Source organism: Corvus brachyrhynchos, unplaced genomic scaffold, assembly GCF_000691975.1.
Source record: "Corvus brachyrhynchos isolate BGI_N302 unplaced genomic scaffold, ASM69197v1 scaffold5, whole genome shotgun sequence".
Lineage (NCBI taxonomy): Eukaryota > Metazoa > Chordata > Aves > Passeriformes > Corvidae > Corvus > Corvus brachyrhynchos.
In genome coordinates this window covers 4,153,134-4,171,782 of record NW_008238321.1, presented here as the reverse complement: position 1 = coordinate 4,171,782, position 18,649 = coordinate 4,153,134, and the positions used below count along the sequence as shown (strand labels likewise).

Genomic DNA, 18,649 nt, shown 5'->3' with positions numbered 1-18,649 from the left:
AAATAGCTTCTGGCTTGCATACCAGAGATTTTAAAGTAGCTAATCTGACATAATTTTTAAAAGGATTTAAGGAGGTCTAAAAACCAAGTTGTTACAAATAATTAGGAAAGGGATAAACAAATAGAAAATGCTGTTATGCTGTGTATAATCTCTGGTTTATCTGTGTGCAGTTCTACTCCTCTCTAAAGAAATATATCAACTGCAAATAATATGGATGAGGAAAAAAAATCTTTGTCACTGGAGGAGCATATTAGAAATTCTCAGCTTGCATGAAAGGCAACTGAGAGGGGAGTACAATAACAGTCTTTCAAATCATTAAGGAAATGGAGAGATTTTTAACTGTTTCAAAATGCGAGTTAGAGCATTGATTGAAACTGTTGCATTGCAATTTCAAAACAACTGCATGACAGTGGTTTTCTCCACAATGTATAATTGAGGTGAATACTGAAAGTTTGTGGGTCTAGAAAATAATTGAGCTAATTAAATTGAAGAAAAATCAATCCAAACACAAAGATGTGACTTCTTTCTAAGGAAATCCCTGGATAATGATATTTTGGAATAAAAAATACCACTATACCTTTTGTTCATATTTAAATGTTCTGGATAAAATATATTTCATAATTCTCCAAGGAATTTTCTGAACTGTTGAAATCCATGTCCCTTACTGTAAGAGCACAGTGCAAGAAACTTGGAGGTCATGGTATAACTAAAAATGACTTGCCCTTGCAATGTTATGCTAATAATGACTACCTAAAATGGAAATATTAGGTATGATGATGAAATATCTTTCCTTCCAACTAATGTTTATCTTCCGTGCATGGCAAGCTCATTCTAAATGTCTTCAGAGCACATCCTCTCTTTTTGTACTTGCTCAAGTTTGTTTTGCTTCAGGTTTAGATCTTGACTCCTGTCTTGCCATTCATTAGCACTGACAGATTGCTAGTACAATTAATTTTGCACCTGAGTAGAAAAATTAATTAGATGACCAATTGATGTCTTTATTGCCAATCAACAAATCATAAGGATTGTTTAGACTACACTGGATGAAATTATCCAGGCTGTGACAGGAGCTCAGCCTAGACACTCGTAACCATGTCTTTTAGCAAAAACTTTAGAACAACTGCAGTTAACCAAAAGAAGATTCGGAGGCTTATTCTCTTACAGAGTTTCTGATGGTATTACTGAGTGGCAGACTGATTAGTTATAAGCACTACAGGACACAGCCACATATGGACAAACTAATATATTTTGTACAAAGTCACACTTAAGGAAGCCTAGTCTATTAAATTTAAATATTAAGCCACTTTGGAAAGCCAGGGTCATGCTGGCAAAAGTCTTCTCTTCCAAACAACCTGCCTTCTCTAGTTAACTGGTTGCTTTCTGGTGACTGCTATTTGTGATCTCTCCAGTTTGTTGCTCATCTTTTTTGTGTGGCAGGCATTGCTCAGTCAGCCTACCATTAGAAAATAATTTCTTGTCTAAAATATTCATGGGCGTACAGACAGAATCCAGATCAGAATTTTTAAAAAATTGCATTTTCATTTTACCTCTAGATGGTGATAGTTAGATGCAGTTTCTTTAGTGTCTGTGAAGCAAGTTGATTATTGCAATAATATTATTTAGTCATATTTCTCCACTGTAGAGTGTCTTATTTTCCGTATACATACGGATTCCACTTTCCTGTGAAGTGTACAGCAAATGCCATTAGTCATGCCTTTTGTAGCTATAATTACCAATGCCTGACACTTAAGATAATGAAACTGAGATTTTATGATTCCTAAGTGATATCAATATTTAAATGGCTTCTTGCAAATCCGCCTTGTTTGCAGAGCAGTGAACACATTATAAACCAAATAAGTTTAAAGATTAATATGCTAATCAGACAGGGCTGTTACCATTTGCATATGAATAGGATGCCCTAAGGCTATAATCAATAAACATTTCTTAAAATTTTTTTGTTCCTTTGACTATCTTTAGTCTTGCTCTTTAGTATTGACTGACATATTTGCTCATAGTATTTCTTTTTATATTACTTTAAATGATGTTTTCAAACCTGATGTTTTCCTCTGCACTTCTCTGTAAAGGAAGAGCAATACGCTTTCCTATGAAAGGGCTTTTGTCAGGATTATTTAGGTTGGAAAACACCTCTAAGATCATTGAGTCTAACTGTTCCCCAGAACTGCCAAGGCCACCACTAACCCATGTCCCCAGAACCCACATCCTCATGGCTTTTAAATTCCTCCAGGAATGGTGACTCCACTTCTGGTGTGGGCAGCCTGTTCCAGTGCTGCACAGCCCTTTCCATGAAGAAGTTTTCCCTAATATTCAGTGTAAACCTCCCCTGGCACAGCCTGAGGCCTTTTGCCCTTGTCCTGTCTCTGTTCCCTGGGGGCAGAACCTGAACCCCACCTAGCTCCAAGCTCCAGTCAGGGAGTTGCAGAGAGCAAGAAGATCTCCCCTGAGCCCTCTTTTCTCCAGGCTGAGCCCCCCCCAGCTCCCTCAGCTGCTCCCCACAGGACTTGTGCTCCAGACCCTTCCCCAGCTCCATTCCCTTCTCTGGACATGCTCCAGCCCCTCAGTGTCCTTTTTGCAGTGGAGAGGGAAGAATTTTCACAGAAACACAGTATAAAAGAGATGGAGGAGAACAGTATCTGACACCCAAAAATTTTTGAGGGGGAGAGCGCCCAGCAAATTCTTTGGGTGAGAGATGAAACAGGGAAAGCACAGTCCAGGATCTGCCAGCTGGGCCTGTTGACCTTGAATTTAATCACAGGCAAGCATGGCCTTGGTATTTCCTTGAAGGTTGAAAATGGAAGACAATGGACTGGCAGTTAAGAGTTGAAAGGTAAGCAATAAACTGCAAAAATTAAACCCAAATTTGCATTTTATTTTCCTGATACATGATGAATTGGATGACTTCAGCAGCTGCAGCACTAAGCAGGCAAAAAGGAGAAATAAATAGTCTTCTAATCATATTCCATTTCAGTGCAACTCAGGGCAAGTAGAGAAGAAAATGAACTGGAATGATTGGGAGAATTTGAAAGAAAGATGTGGCTCATGGCATTCTGAGAGTGATTTGAGAGTGCATGAGCCAAAAAGGTTGAATATCCCACTTTTTCTGGAGTGGGACCCAAGGATGTATCAAGGAAGCATAAGAGAAAGCATAAAGCAGAAAAAACTTTAAGTAACTGGGGTGGAGGGAGTATACAAAGATAAGATCAGTCTTCAGAGACTTCTATAATTATTTATTTTTCTAAAGGAAACCGTTGTACAGCTTACTACATTGATTTGTTTATTGAAATGCTGGATGCAAAAATAGTGGGAAATTAGAATTAGAATTTCTGCTTTCAGATTACAACTACTGCAGAAAGAAGCAAATAATTTATAATTTATAATCAATAAATATTTAAAACAAATACGAGTTATGTTATGTGTTGTAGAAACTGATTGATGAGAGAGCCTCCTTCCCCTTGCCTGAGCACCCAAAATACTTCATTTGGAGAAAAAGGCAGCACTATTGTAATTTTACCTATTTTCTTTTCTGCAGAAACTTCTTTCACTGCAGGGGTTGTCATGCATTACAATGACTGTATGGGTTCAAAGTGCATGTTTGTGAAATGACGTTAATTATCTTGGGTTATTATAAGTTGTATTTTGCTGCCAAAAGGAACTTACTATGCTATTGAATGATTTTTTTTTTGGGGGGGTGCTGATTTGATTTGTATATAAAAAGGCAAAAAATACTGATTCAATGCAGCAAAAGTGGAGGCAGTGCTGCCTTTGTTCTTTACTGGCCAGTCACTTTAGTGCTGTTTTGGTAAATAGAAGCAGAACTGTGACTGCAGAAGCACAGTGATCGTTACTCTACATGTCTGTAGTTGAGTGGATAAGCCTAAAATGTGTGACATTTTTTTATTTAGTGGAACAATACTGGCTGTTCTTAAGGTTCATGCTTTGGTATCCATTGTGTCATGTATTTGATACTGTATTGTTCATTTTTATGAACTAGGTAACAGAAACTTGAAGATTTAATGTAAAATATATTCTAGTATTTGTAGTCTTTGTGCAAGTGGATAAAATGGTCATATTGAAATAAAAGCTTATTCACTCTAATTCCTGTTATGTCTCTATGGCACACAAAAAGCTGCTCCTATCACAGCTGAAAAGTTTCATTGTTCCATTTGTTTTTCGTTATGCAGAAAATTCTTAAATTGGATCGTTTTGAAAGGGGGAACTTAACCATAAATGCAGGCCTGCAGCTGTCTCAAAATATAACTTGCATTTGTATTCATTTCTCACAATTCAGAGGTAACTTTGGAGAATTGAGCTTGAATTTATATTCCTAACAGAATACCATTGTCCTGAAGTGAAGTCAAATGAAACTGGTTCTTATTTTTTTTTTATTAATACTTTTTACTTCTTCTATAAGTTTTGAGTGCAGAAGTACATAATTTTGATAAAATGTAAGTAGATTGAAATACATCACTCCCATTTCATAGTGTGCTTTTCTAACAGGAAAAAAGATAGTTCCAATCCCCTGAAAACAATTATTTCTTAAATGGTAAACTTTGATGAAAATCTCTTTAACTTCATATTCCTGAATATTTGAGAAGTACTTTAAAGTTGAACCAGAGTTTTAAGAATTAAAAAAACTATATCATCTGAAGTGTAAAACTATGGACCAATGGTTCTCTAAGATTTACAGTGTTATTTAAAAGCAAGTGTAAGGGGAAAACTCACCAGTCAAGCTTAGCTGAGTTAACATTAAAAAATAGTGGTGCCAATTATCATGTTCTGGTTTTGTGTTCATGCTGATTGGGCTGTCCCTACCAAACCAGTTGCTAATTTTCCCTTTTGTTATCACATGCGTGGGCATTACTTTGAAAGGATGTTACAGACAGGAGGATCTCCAAAAAACCCTTTTTTATTAGTGAGGGAAAGGAAGTTAGAATTACAGTAATACAGTAGAATTACAGTAATACAGAAGTAATACTTTTTCTCTCACCCTTTTTTTATCCCCTTGTAATGCTTACTTAGCTGGTAAATGTCACAGTAGCTTCCTTAGTGTGGATCGGTCTCTTTTGCATTCCTTATGCTGTCCAGCACTTTTCTCCTTGCTCAAAACTATGACCTCGTCCAGCCTAGGACTGGTTCTTTACAAATATTCTCAGTATTCTCTATGTCCTTTGAAGTGTTCTGCTGCTGAAATGTCCTGAGTTCTCTTGCATCTTGTGCCATTTTTATATGTGGTTTAGTAGAGTTTTCACTGCTCACCTTCCCTTAACGTTATTCCCTTCCCCCTGGGATGGGCCATGGACTCACAAGGACTTTGACTTCAGCATTTTTGTATTTGTGGAGCTCCCATCAATAGAGTTCTCTATCCTAGAATTCCTTTTTCATTACATATTCAGTCCATCCTTCCAGGAAATGTGAGCCACATTTGCAGGGAAGATTCAGGAGTAACTTCATTTAGGGAATATCCTTCCTGGTGCTTAATCTGGAATTCTACAGCCATGAATGTCATTGCAGCAGAAGAAGGTTCTGTAGTATCTCAGTCAGTATCTCTTGCTGCTGACTGTACTGGAGGGAAAGACACAAAAGTGAATCCTCAATATACCAATCTATATTTTACATCAAAAAAGAAAAGCACCCATGTGGGACTTCTGCAGATCAGAAGGATGAGTGTTGATACAGGCATTTGGTCTGTGTACACTGGAACTGGAGCAAGTTGGAATTTTGGCATTTGGCCTTTATTTTCCTCAGGCTTTTATATGTAAGTGGTAATGACCTGTGTCAATTGGTACCAGTCTGTTACCAGAACTTGCTAACAGCATTTTGGACTCAGAACTGCTTAAAGATTCTTAACCTGTTACGAAACTTCTGGCTCAAAATCCAGTACCATGGGAGTAGGATTTTTCATTTCAGTATGCAATCATTAAACTCATGCTTTCACATTGATTCTCAGAAGATTTTTGGCATTTCAGTAATATTAAGTTAGCAGGTAGTAGACTGACAAACACAATATTAAATTACTACTATTACTGCTATTGCTCTCCAAATCTCTGATTTCAGACATGTTTGTGATGAGAAAATCACAGACTAATTCATTAAACATACTTATTAACTAATTTTTTTTCTTAGAGCTTCTGTAAATCAGAGCTACGGAAAGGTTACCAATTGATCTTTACATGGGAGACCCAAGTGGAAAGTGCTCCTAAATTACAAACAGAAGCTACTTAATTAATTTTTTTATATTAAAGACAGTATTAAAGTGAAATCTTTTGTCTACAAATAGATATTCCAGTGGTGATTTTGATTTAGTCCGTACATTTTCATTACTCTGAAAATTATTTAAGTAGGTTAGGAAGTGGATGATATCAGGAAAACAGGGGCATCAGAAAGGAAATGTAATGATCTAAAATTGATCTTTTAAATTGATCTGAAAATAAGCCCAAGAGTAGTCCTTTCAACTTTCTATAACATGACCCTAAGATGACTATATGCCTTCAGTGACTAGACTAGGATAAGTTTATCCAAGTAATTTTATATTTAGTACTTAGTTTGATTTCCTAACAGAATTTGCATTAAGTGTGTAGCAATCCCTTGTCTTGGGAACAGTATTCCCCTCTGAGATAATAAAAGTTTAAATGTGTGCTGCATCATGAGCTTTAATATATTTCATAGTCTATTAGTTGATTTTCAATAAATTCAATATGGCACAGGGCTCCAAATGTTGCATTTGCATGTCTTGCTGTCTAAATGAAATCAGTATCTATGTACATAGAAGAATAGTAAGAAATTTTCCAATGGTTTTATCTAAGAAATTAATCTATGTTTTTGCAGTCCTGAAAAATTTCAATTACAGTGTACAAGATTTCTTAATTAGCTAACTATGGGTTACATCTTAACAGGTAATGTGGAACTGCCTGATTCACCAAATCACATGTGCAAAGATAAGTGCTTAGTTAAGTTAGGATTTCCATATTAAATAACTTAGTTAAAAATAATTTAAGCTTTTTTTTTTTGGTCATCCTTACCCCCCACATGGATCTTGGGAATGTATACAAAATTCTAAACAATATACTGGTTGAAGTGAGAATAGGCAGGGAGAGAGCTTAGAGCTGGGTGAATAAAGATTTTAATATAGTGTTTACTACATTAAATAAATTTGATTAGAATTACACAGTGTAGTTGCATTTCATTTTTCCTTCATTTGCCTTCAAAGATGTACTCAATGGTTAAAACAGATGGTCCTGTAGGTGCTTAATTATCCTGGCTTTATTTTCAAAGTGGAAAAGAAATCTGAATACTTCTTGCAGACTTACTGCTGTGGTTCCATCATGACACTAGCTGAATTCTTGTTACCAAAACTAGTTGAATTTTTGTTTACATATGCGTATGTAATTCACAATACACTGAATCTTTTAAATTCTCAGATGTGCTAATTTTGGAATTATAGTATTCCTTTTTTGGAGTTATAGTATCCTGTAGAAAATGTATTAGTATTTTCTACACTGAAATATTCTAACTTGACAGAATTTGCATGGTATCTGCATAATATATTGTATTTTGTTGCAAAGAGGCCTCCTATAAATTTGAGAAACTCTAGGCATCTGGAGAGAGAACTTCCAAAAGACCAAGGCATGGACTGCTTTGGTGGGAGATGTTCACTTCATCTCTGAAATACCACCAGTCCTTAGAAAAATTGAATCTTTTCTCCTAAGGACTTGCAATATCTTGAGGCGAAGGACCATGCTTCAGTCACCAGGAAAAACTGCAATTCAGTGTTGAAATTGGCCACATCAAAATCCAAATTTTATTTTTATCTAGTTTCCACAAAAATACAGCTGTTACTGCCCACTCTGTGTGACAGTGGTTGGTGCTGCTTTTTTACATAAGTGTTTGCCTTACAATTTACTACTAAATTACTGTGGGGTTTTGGAGCAGCAAGGCAAGGCAATGTCATCAGTCCTGTTCCAGCTTAATTTCTGATGTAAAATACTGAGATTATTGACACACACACGCACACACACACACACACACACACGAAAAAAAAAAAAGAATGAATAAGTTACAGATTCCATTGAAGAAGCAAAGGGAAAGGTCACTCTGGATCTTGAGTTCTGATGCTTGGTTTATAGTTTTTGACTTGTGCTGTTTCAGCATTCTTTTAAACTGTGTCATTCCCTAGAAAAGAGTGAAATCTCAGTTTTCTGTAAGTGTATTTCACTTCTGCATGACATTTTCCTAGAGAAAGCGAATATTTAGCATGTAATTGGTAATAGGCTCATGAAATAATGAGCAGCAAACAAAAACAGAATCACAAAAACTACAGCTGTGTTAAATTATACTTAATGTCCTATACAAGCAGAAAGAATGAACTGTTTTTATTTTCCAAACAATAAAATTTCTAGTTTAGTTTTCAATGTAATTTTGTTAGGAAGTAAATTAAGTTTAATACTTTGGATAAAATTAGGTTTTGCAATTCTGATGCTACAAAGCTAATTTACAAAGTTGAAAAACTGTATTGAGGACATAGAAATCAATTTTATAGTGGTATTAAATTATTTTTTCCTTTGGTCACTGGATGGTGGAATATGCTGGAAACCATGGTAACGAGAAGTGCTGCCATGGTTGCCCCAGAGTCATGTTAAAATGAGCAAGCTGTGTTTGTCTTGATTAGAATAAGAGAAAGAGAGAGAAAGAGGAGGAAAAGGAAGAAGAGAGAGAATGAGGTTAATGACCTGTACAACAGCAAATGCAGAGCCAGACATGGATCTGTGGCTACAGGATCCTGGAACTTGTGGTGCCTCACATGAAAGTGCTGAGCCAGGAGGCTTTAAAGAGTGGAGGACATACATCAGCTCTGTTTGTCTTTACATTATTCCCTTCCCTGTCTGTGTTTTGCAGGTTTATATCAGGATAAAGGATGATGAGTGGAATGTCTATCGAAGGTACGCGGAGTTCAGGAGCTTGCATCATAAATTACAGAATAAATACCAGCAAGTGAGGACTTTTAACTTCCCACCAAAAAAGGCCATTGGAAACAAGGTACTTGAAAGAACTGACAGTATCAGTAAAAGTTGGGGGAAAAACCTCTCTTATCCATACACAAAAAATGAGGTGACTAATAAATGTTTTCACACCTGCTAGACAATACCTGGTATTTTTATAGACTTTCCCCCTACCAGCTGGAGATTCACTGACAGAGGTAATGCACTGGTTTTTCCACTTACTGAAAAGTTTTATTGAATGAAATATTGATGACATACACAAATGTACAAACCCTCAAAAACTGTACTGGACAGCCCTATATGTAAAATGAAGTCTCTACTCCATTTCTCTCCAAAAAATGCCAGCAATTAACATTGGTGAGTAATTCATTAACTATTTCTGTAAATTTCAAAAGGTATCAATCTAAATTCCTTAAATTTCCTTCACTCTTCATCAACAGTTTTAAGTTCTTTTAACCAGCTTTTTAAAGACATTTAGGTGCTTAATTCCTAGAATCTGTGTCTTTGTTTCTTAGCCCTGCCATTTTAAAATGGGAATTTGTGTTTTCCTATCATATAGGGATTTTGAAATGAAACAGTAAATATTGTAGTATGTATATAGTAAATATGTAGTACCATGTAATTAAAACCTTAGTCATCAAAACTTTAAACTGATCAAGAGCTTAAATACACATTGCAATGTACACCACAAGTCCAGGAAGGACTGAGGAGTAATTGAAGTAATTTTCTTTGCAGCATAGGAATTATCTGAAAATTTTATTTAGCTATCACAAGTAAAATCCTGGAGATTTAAATTGTGCCTATGACTAAAACCATCCTTACTAAACTGCTGGGTTCTTAAATTAGAGTTCTTAAGGTTAACAAATTTCTTAGCTTTTACATAGGATTTTCTGGTTTTACTATTTTTTTGCCTTTGTATCACTGAGTTCTTGTATTCAATATTTAAGAAGCTCCAACCGCAGTGATCTGTGTAATCATCATAACACAGCTGACGTAATGACTGCAAAACTCAGATCTTCCTGACATTGTTTTTGGTCTAAGACCACAGTAATACATATATCATTAAAATGCCACAGTCATCCTAATTATATCTGTCATAACTTTGTCTGTATTAGAAAAATCATCTTTGCTAATTTGTATGAAGTAATATAAATTTTCAGAAAGAAATAGAAAAAAAATTAGAAATTCCTTACTGACATTCAGATGTCAGGGAACGTGGATTCTGAATGTTTAAAGGGAGTAACTTTGATTGACTTCCAACGATTTCCCAGCTATTCTGTAAAACCAAATAGATAAATTTGGCACATGTGAAATGGCAGTGTTGCACATAATCTGGAATGGGTGGTGGTGATACAAATATATACGAAATTTATCAATAAAATCCATAGGTCTGTTTGCTTGGCTTAAGGTCCAGTTAATGTAGTTCACTGCCTGCTGACTGAGGAAATGGAAGTACTTATGAGAGCTTTTCTGCTTTTTTTTTAATCTATTAGAAGATCCTGCATTTTTCATTTAAATTTTAGTGGATGGTTTTGTAATGGAAACCAGGCATTTTCTTCTTTGTTACATAACTAATTCTCCTTTTTTGAAGTGATGGAGTATCACTTCAGTACATTACAAAAGCTGCCTTTTAAGCTTTTTTGATACTCTTTCACCCTTAATTACTTTAAATACTAATTGAATTACAACTTCAGTTGCACAATTGATGCATACAAAATTATCAGTTGAGCAACTCATTAAAAATTTTGCATTGCTTTTTCTTTCAGTGCTTTAGCTTTGAGCCAAAATTCTACCTTAATCTTGCGTAAACTCACAACCACTTATCAGACCTCAGAAAAAGGGTCTTTTCTTTACAGTAAGGAGTGGGTGCCATCCCTTTCACTCCTGAGAGACTCCTATGATGAGGCGTGGGGCAGTGGTGTGGCTGTGAACTTGCAAGTCAGAGAGTGATGCTTTCACCTCAGCTGCGCAAGGCTCAGTTTGGCACACAAGAGCTTATTTGCACAGCACATTGTGCAGGCAGATTTTTGTCCTTTTAGTGGCGCTATTTCCTCTGTGTGTCACAGAATGTATTGCCCTTAGGAATTTGTATCATTTTGTGCAGTAGTCCTTGGGAAATAATTGTGCTGTGTGACTGAGATGGTTAAAGGCCCTGAGATGGCCCTGCTTTCCACGGCCAGTTGAAGGTTTAAAATGAAGGTTTAAAAATTCAGTATAAGATTAACTAATTCATGTGGAAATTTCTGTCTCGGAATTCTGCAGAACTTTCAGTTTAGGATGAGAATTTGTGCAGGATATTACACATGGAAATGCTTGGTAATAAACATTAGAAGAGATATTTCCAATACTACTTTTTTCAATAGTGCTTTTTAAATTTAGTTGCTACCAAAGCACATTCACCTTTAGATATGAACTTAGGTTTCAAAAGATATTTTTTCTCTCTGATATTAGTTTTGCTGCTTTTGATAGAATTGGAGCTGTCTTCCCGTTCCTAGATTAATCAATACAATTTTAAATCAGTGCCTAAAGAACAGTTTCAGTAGCTGAATTCTGCTAACAAAAGTATCTCTTACATTAATCTATGGTTTTCATATCCTTTGCAACTCCTCAGTGTTACTAGATTCCCAAATAACATATTGGTAAAAAACAGCCCTCCATGTGTAAATGGCTAAAATTTATTATTTTACAGCTTTTGGAAAAGGGCACTGATGCTTTTATATCCTTCAGGTCACTACCTGGATGAGTTTATTCACTGCATCACTCAATGCACTCTGTACTGTGGGGCTAAGGAAGGTGATGTGCTTATTGTAAATGTCAGAGGCATCCAAAGATCTTGCTGTAATTGATACCAGCACTAAATTCCATGTTCAGTTATGTGTCCCAGATTTAGGGAACCTCCAGGATCAGGAGAGGACACCATATTCCTCAGAATGACCTGGAATCACTCCTGCAGACCGACAAAATACTGTCCAGTGCCTTGCTATGCAAAATATTGGAGCTCAGAGGAGGGAACTGAACTAGAAGAGAGTAATGTAGAATAAAATACAGAGAAGTATTAATTTTCATGCATATTTTTCCTGTTTACTGCAATAGAAGTCAAGGAGGTGAGGTTCAAATGCAAAGTTGCAGAGTTTGACATTGGGAAAATGCAAAAAGAAAGCAGAATTTCAGCTGAATGAGGATTTTAAAAAGTCAGAATATCAAATATTATTGCATTTTAGTATTACATTCATCAAGTAGCAGTAGAATTTGAAAATATTTAACAATTATAAACCATTATTATATACCTTAATTTTGATAATTATGTTTTTAATGCACTTTTGCCTTTCCATTGTTTGCCTTCAGTTGGGACATTTATCTTAAAAGTTCATATTCATGCTCTTTCAACAAATTATGTACGTAGGAATAAAAACTAGCTTTAATGCTTGAGGAAACATAAATTTAATATACAGAAAACCAATTAGTTGAAAAATAACTGAAAAGAAGAAAGAATACTGCTTTGGACAAGTAACCTTTTTACAATTACAAAGAAGAGTGTGTATTTGCCTTTCAGTTTGGTAACCTCATTTTCAGCATATTAGTTTAACATTTGAATTTAGTAAGTTAGAACTAAAATAAAGCGGGAAAGAGAATAATTTGTTTTGTATATGTTGCTTTGAATCAAGTTAGATATTTACTGAAGGAAAATAATAATGCTTGCAAGAGTCCATGTATTAATTTTCATATATACTAGGCCCCATGCTGTATATGTTCTACTAAAGATCTTTCAGTTCTGGTGGCAAATATAGTTGTCAAAATCTTTATGAGTAATCCTGGCAAGAATAAGTGTTCTTTCTTCAGTTCATCAATGCTTTTGTTTGAGTAAAACAAGAAATATATTTGTTCCCTTGTGGTGTGTGTATAAGAGAAATGTCATATACTCATTATATATTTTAATTATTTTTAAACTGCAGATCAATTTCTTTAAAACTTACAAATTTTAACTGTATTGTTAATACTTGAAGGGTTCAGTTTTTGTAATTTTAAAACATGCTCACTGTGTATCAGCCTGGTTTGTGATTTGCTCAGTATTTTATATGTAGTTGTATATACCAATATTTGTAATTTCGAACTGATTTTTCTTGCAATAAACAGATTTTTGCCTTTTAGCAAGCCTTCAAGTACTTTGGATGCTTTGAACTCATCCTTCCATTCTCACTGTTTGTCTTTGTGACTGCTGCCTTCCTGTCAGGAATGCCCCAGGACAGGCTGGGTTCCATTGGGCAGCACTCCAGGTCTGCAGTGTGCCCAGTTATGGGAAGCTCATGAGGAGGAGCTTTATCCAGTCACAGCACTTGATTGTAAAGGGTTCCCTGTATGTTTTTGCATAGAAATACGATTTTTTTTCATTTAAGATAACATTTAGCTAAGGAACCTTTGCTGGTGCTGTGTTGGTATCTCTCAAAATAAAGATTAAGTATTAATACATGAATATTTACTGGACTTATTAGTCTAATTTTTTGAATATTGCAGCATCCTTAAAATATCAGTTGCAGCTTCTACATTGGGCAGATTATAGTAATCAAGTAAAGATTTAATTAAGAATCCTCTTGCAATAGTGTTGTCCCAATAGAGGGCATAGCAAAATAGAAATGGTTCTTTAATTCCACTGAAGACCTGAATTCAGTGATTGTCTAAGTGAGGAGAAATTGAATCAGGTAGCTTTGCACTGAGTGCTGACTTGACTGCATGATATCCTCTGCTTTCCTTTAAAACATTGGATACCCCATATGGAAAGAATACACAGCACTTTCCTGAGATCAGAAGAGTGACTTTGCTGTGACTTCTCAGCTGCATTGAGGGAACAATACAGAACTCTAAAATAAGTTTCTGTCTCGGAGAAAACATTGAGAGCAACATAATTCATCATCTTTAGCCCATGCAACTGAAGTCTGTGAGCTGTATCTCCGGCCATAGCTTGTTTCATGCCCAAATGTTAGTTCAACAAAATGAATATGTACTTTTCACCTGTCAGTGACTAACCTAAATTGTAGATTAATTTGTATATGTCCCTATTTTAAAAAGTTCAAGAATATTATGTGCATGTATTTTAAAAGATATCTATTTGTATATACACATATATACGAGTATGTACATGGCAGCATCATTTAGGATATATATGAAGCATTTAGGATATATAGGAAGTTGGCTTCTGGAATGTATCTTGTGATTCTGCAAGTTCTGTTCCCCAGGGGCTCTATCCTTCTCTATTTATGTCAGTGGAAATCCTGCCTTTGCTCACAGAGTGCAGGTGAATTTCTTTTCTTTTGTTCCCAGCAGCAAAGTTGCCTTTTATCAGTGTTTGGTCTGTTTGCCTGTTGCTGAAGATAGTGAAGAGTTTAAGATAGGATGCAGGATAACTATTTTAGGATTAAAAAGCAGAGAACATAAAGATTTTATTGCAAGTAAAAGAAAACAAGAGAGCTTGCTCTTGTGCTTATAATGTTTATTGGTTTTTAAAGAAGTTTGTCAAGTAAGGAGTTGTCTGGCTCTATGTGTGTATATATATATATATATATATATGAAGTAATTTGAAGCCATTCAAATTAGAGTTTGAGTGTTAATAATTTTGCTCTTATGGGTTTCACATGGCATCATTGATGTGTAACCCCTGTTATGCATTTCCTTCCTGTAAAAGTTAATTGCCATTTTTGGCAAGCAGGACCTGTCTATTCAGAGGCGGTACCCCCTTAAAGCTGCTTTTTAGACCAGGTGATGGAGGAAAGAAAGTCCCTTTGGAAAGGGATGAAAGGAGAAGCAGCAAGATAGGAACAAGACTTCTTAAGGAACACACACACCCCTTCCCTGCAAAATATGTATTTGAAAATAGGAAGTACAACAATTCCTGTTTAACTAGTACATAGACAATAACAGAAGACATATGGAATGTTTGAAAGAGGATGGTGCAGGAAGAATCTTAGGGGAGGAAGTAATTTCATTTTAGATTTCGATGTTTTTCTTTCCAAATTCAGCAAAGCAATTCAGGACATCCTAAAATTTAAGTATGTGTTTGGCTTGCGTTGGAATCAGAAGTACAGATATATGTGCTTTTGTCCTCTGTGGGATGTAGGAGCTCATAGAAACTATCTTTCATCAGATTAATTTGTCAAAGTCAGACTGCCAGGGGGAGCTGAGAAGAAAGCAAAACTTCTGGTTAATGCACTTGGGACAGGGGGCTAAATAATGTTTCTTGGTACTAAGCTTTCATATCCAGTGTCTTCATATGGAATTGGTAGAAAATTATGACTCTCTGATGTTTTGGAATTGGAATACATTTATTAAAGGAGAAAAACTTTGAAAATATAAATCCTCAAGTTATATATTATAAATTTGAAGATTGCTTTCATTAAAGATTGCTTTCATTAATGCTACCTAGGTTGATTTTTGGATGATGTAATATAGAAGCTTAAATTCCATATTATTCTTGATTTTCAAAGTAAGTAGATTTTAATTTTCAACCCTCTTAGTGGTCTTAACTAGCATATTGAGTTATTTTCATACAGTCTTTTGCCTTGTGGGTTACAGGAAAAACTGTAGCTAATATAAATTTGATAGATATGCTTGTGCTGTAGTGTGGGTAAAAGGAAAAGAAATGGATCCATTGTGTTCAAACCAGGAAAGGAACTCAAATTAATCTCATATTTAGCTGAATGTAATAATTCTGTAACATAACACTGTTTTTTATGCCATTTTAAAGCCACAAAAGAAACTTTGTCCTGTAAGTTCACTGTATTACTTTGTAGCTGAAAAGTTCAATTCTCAAAGAACCTTTAAATAGCCTTTGGGATTAAATGAATATGATCTGGTTTTCACATATGTAACTTAATTGTAGTGCCATACAAATAGAAATAAAAATAATGTGACTCCTGGCATAGTCATTAAGATTTCTAGTCACAGCCCACCTGTTTCCTGGCACTGTCACCTGTACACTAAGGGGGAATACAGAGTATTTCAGATTTTGAATCCAGATCCTCTGGGTTTTCTACTGCATAAGACTGCAGTTGATATTTTATGTATACAGCACTTAGAAAAGAGCATTCAGTTCTTTTATATGACAAATACTTTATAGTAAATGCTTCCCATTGTGTGGTATGAAATGTCTGAGTTACCTGAAACTCGGCATGAAGGTTAAATCGAGCAGAGTGCAGAGCAGCATATTTCATTTTCAGGGCTTTAATTTAAAAGGTAAACAGTTCTCCAGCTCGTGCTTCTCCATCTCCATCAGAATGTCTCACTGAATTAATCTGTTCATTTGGTGCTCAAGGGCACCATTTCAATGAAATAGTGAATTGAGTCGTTTTCTTTTCGAGTTACAAAAATTCCTTGCTAATTGCTGTTGAAGTTTAGGAAGAAGGAATACAGACTATTTAGGGTCTACAAAACAAAACTTTGCCTGTCAAGTGATGTTTTTATTCTTGCTGTCTTGTAATGCTATAATTAAGAGAAGCGATTTATTCTAACAAATTATTGAATATAGAGCCCATAGAAACAGTTCAGATGGTGTTGCTTTGCATCATGACATTATGGGGAAAAAAAGGAAAGTAATTTACATGCTGCTTGGACAACTGCTCGATAAAAATATGGCAGTTTTATAACAACTCATGCGTCATTTAGATATTCTAGTAGCCTCCTGGTATAAAATGAAAACATAAAAATAAATTTTCTAAATTTGTTTCTTATTGTGATGGTGATGCTAAATTACCAAGTTACTTGGATTAATAAACTTCCTTTCAGAGAGATCTTAACAGGGACACCTAATTACAAAAATAAAAGTAAACCCTTCTTGTTTTAAATTTGAAATTTTACCCACATTTTTCCCTTTCCTTACATATCAGTGTGCTTGATTTCACCTCTCTTCTTCTCCCAAAATATATTGTCTTAGAAATATTGGCAAATTTTAATCTTACTTGCTCTACAGCTTTTTGGGCAATTGCATTTACTAAAGATATTCAGTGTTAATTTTTTAAAAAAGAAAACTAAATATTGAATACGTCAGATCGTGTGAAATGCTGGATCCACTTCCTGCATGGAAAATCTGATTTCCTTCATTGCACTGTGTAAAATATCTTTGCCTGAAGGCACAATAAGTAATGGGCAGTTAATATCAATATTCCTCATTAATTAAATTTTTATTTTAGAAAACAGTCATACCATCAGATTGTATCCAAATAAATTTTTTGTTAAAGGAGAATCTAGTCTTTTACCTGGGAGTAAAGTTTTTATTTCCTTATTAATGATTTTTTAAGGGAAAGCATCACTGTAAGGTTATTGTACATATAAGCTTGTATTGTAAGCACTGTATGTACCATGTTTCTAAAGGGTTTTGAGGTGGGGTTTTTTTGTTGTTATTTTAAATTTAGAGTCTGTCTTTATTGGTCTTCAGGGCATTTTCAACCAGATTAAAGAAAGAAATTAAGAAAGAAAACTGCAGTGCTGGAGAGAAGCACTGAACTGAGACACATTTTAACTAATATTGGTGATAGTTATTACTGTAATATAGCCTAGTGAAAAAATGGATCTCAATTTCATGAACTGTTGTGTTGTAGTTTGCAGAATCTCCTGAATAAAATTACAGGGTAGACGGATAATGCTTTATCTGAGGAGAAGACAGAAACAGTGTTTCCCTATTCAATAGCTGAGCAAAAGACTAGCCCTAGGGGTCTTGCTGCAGTTTTTTATTGATGCTTTTTAATTAACAGTTGATTCCTGACCAGTTGACAAATTAACACATGGTTGGCATGTGTCTTTATATAGCAAAATATTTAGATGACACTGGATTTTATTAGCATAACATTACTGAGTTATTTTTCTAGCAGTGGCATTAAGCACAACACTAAAAAGAGATCCATTTTAGATTTATTCTCAAGCTTTCTTTTTTCTGTTGGCATATTTACTGATTTAAATGTTGCTTTGATTAAACTGGTGCTTGACTGAGGGCATTGCAGGACTGTAGCTCACCCTCAGCATGTCTGCTACTGCATGGGTTTGCAGCAATGCCTTTTTCCAGCTACTTTATCTGAAAGCATTGCTTTTCTGGTACCATTGAAATGAACCCAGAGCTGGAGATGGAAATGCATCAGCTATTTGAGTGGAAACACAGAATAATAATTACAATTATGTAGTAAATCTCTGTTTAAAGGAAAATAGATTTCTTTTCAAAACTGACATTTCCTTGATTTCTTCTTTGTATCTCATCCTCTTAAATTCCTGTTTGTTCCACTGAACAGTAGATGTACAAAAAAATCTCATGCTGGGAAGGGGAAAATGGCAATTTCATGTATTGTATACCCCTGTTATGTTGTATAATGCTGGCCTGGTTCTGCCATACAGAAACTGGCAATACAAGTAAGATGGAAATTTTAAGCTTATGTAGTTTCAATAATTTTGAGATGATTTTTGTGTAATATGGTGGTATCTGGTATATTTAGGATTGGAAACTGTACCTTCCTAAAAGTTTTATGATGCAATAGTTACTGAAGGACAGAAGTTATATTTTACTGTGACCTGTGCAAAGGCGTCAATTAACCTGTAAAATGAATATTTGCTATAAAACTTTTAATTACAAACTGGTGAGAATGACTCAGCAATTGAATATT

The 18,649-nt window shown here is 35.1% G+C and overlaps 1 protein-coding gene across 1 annotated transcript in view; it reads left to right on the top strand.

The window, feature by feature from the left end:
- SNX29 (sorting nexin 29) overlaps nucleotides 1-18,649 on the top strand; it is a gene marked incomplete at its 5' end in the record, with an annotated part of 93,382 nt that overhangs the window by 41,667 nt on the left and 33,066 nt on the right. Inside the window, one exon of the mRNA XM_008633556.2 lies at nucleotides 8,911-9,051. Coding sequence (XP_008631778.1) covers nucleotides 8,911-9,051 — 141 coding nt within the window. The remainder of the gene's footprint in view (nucleotides 1-8,910; nucleotides 9,052-18,649) is intronic.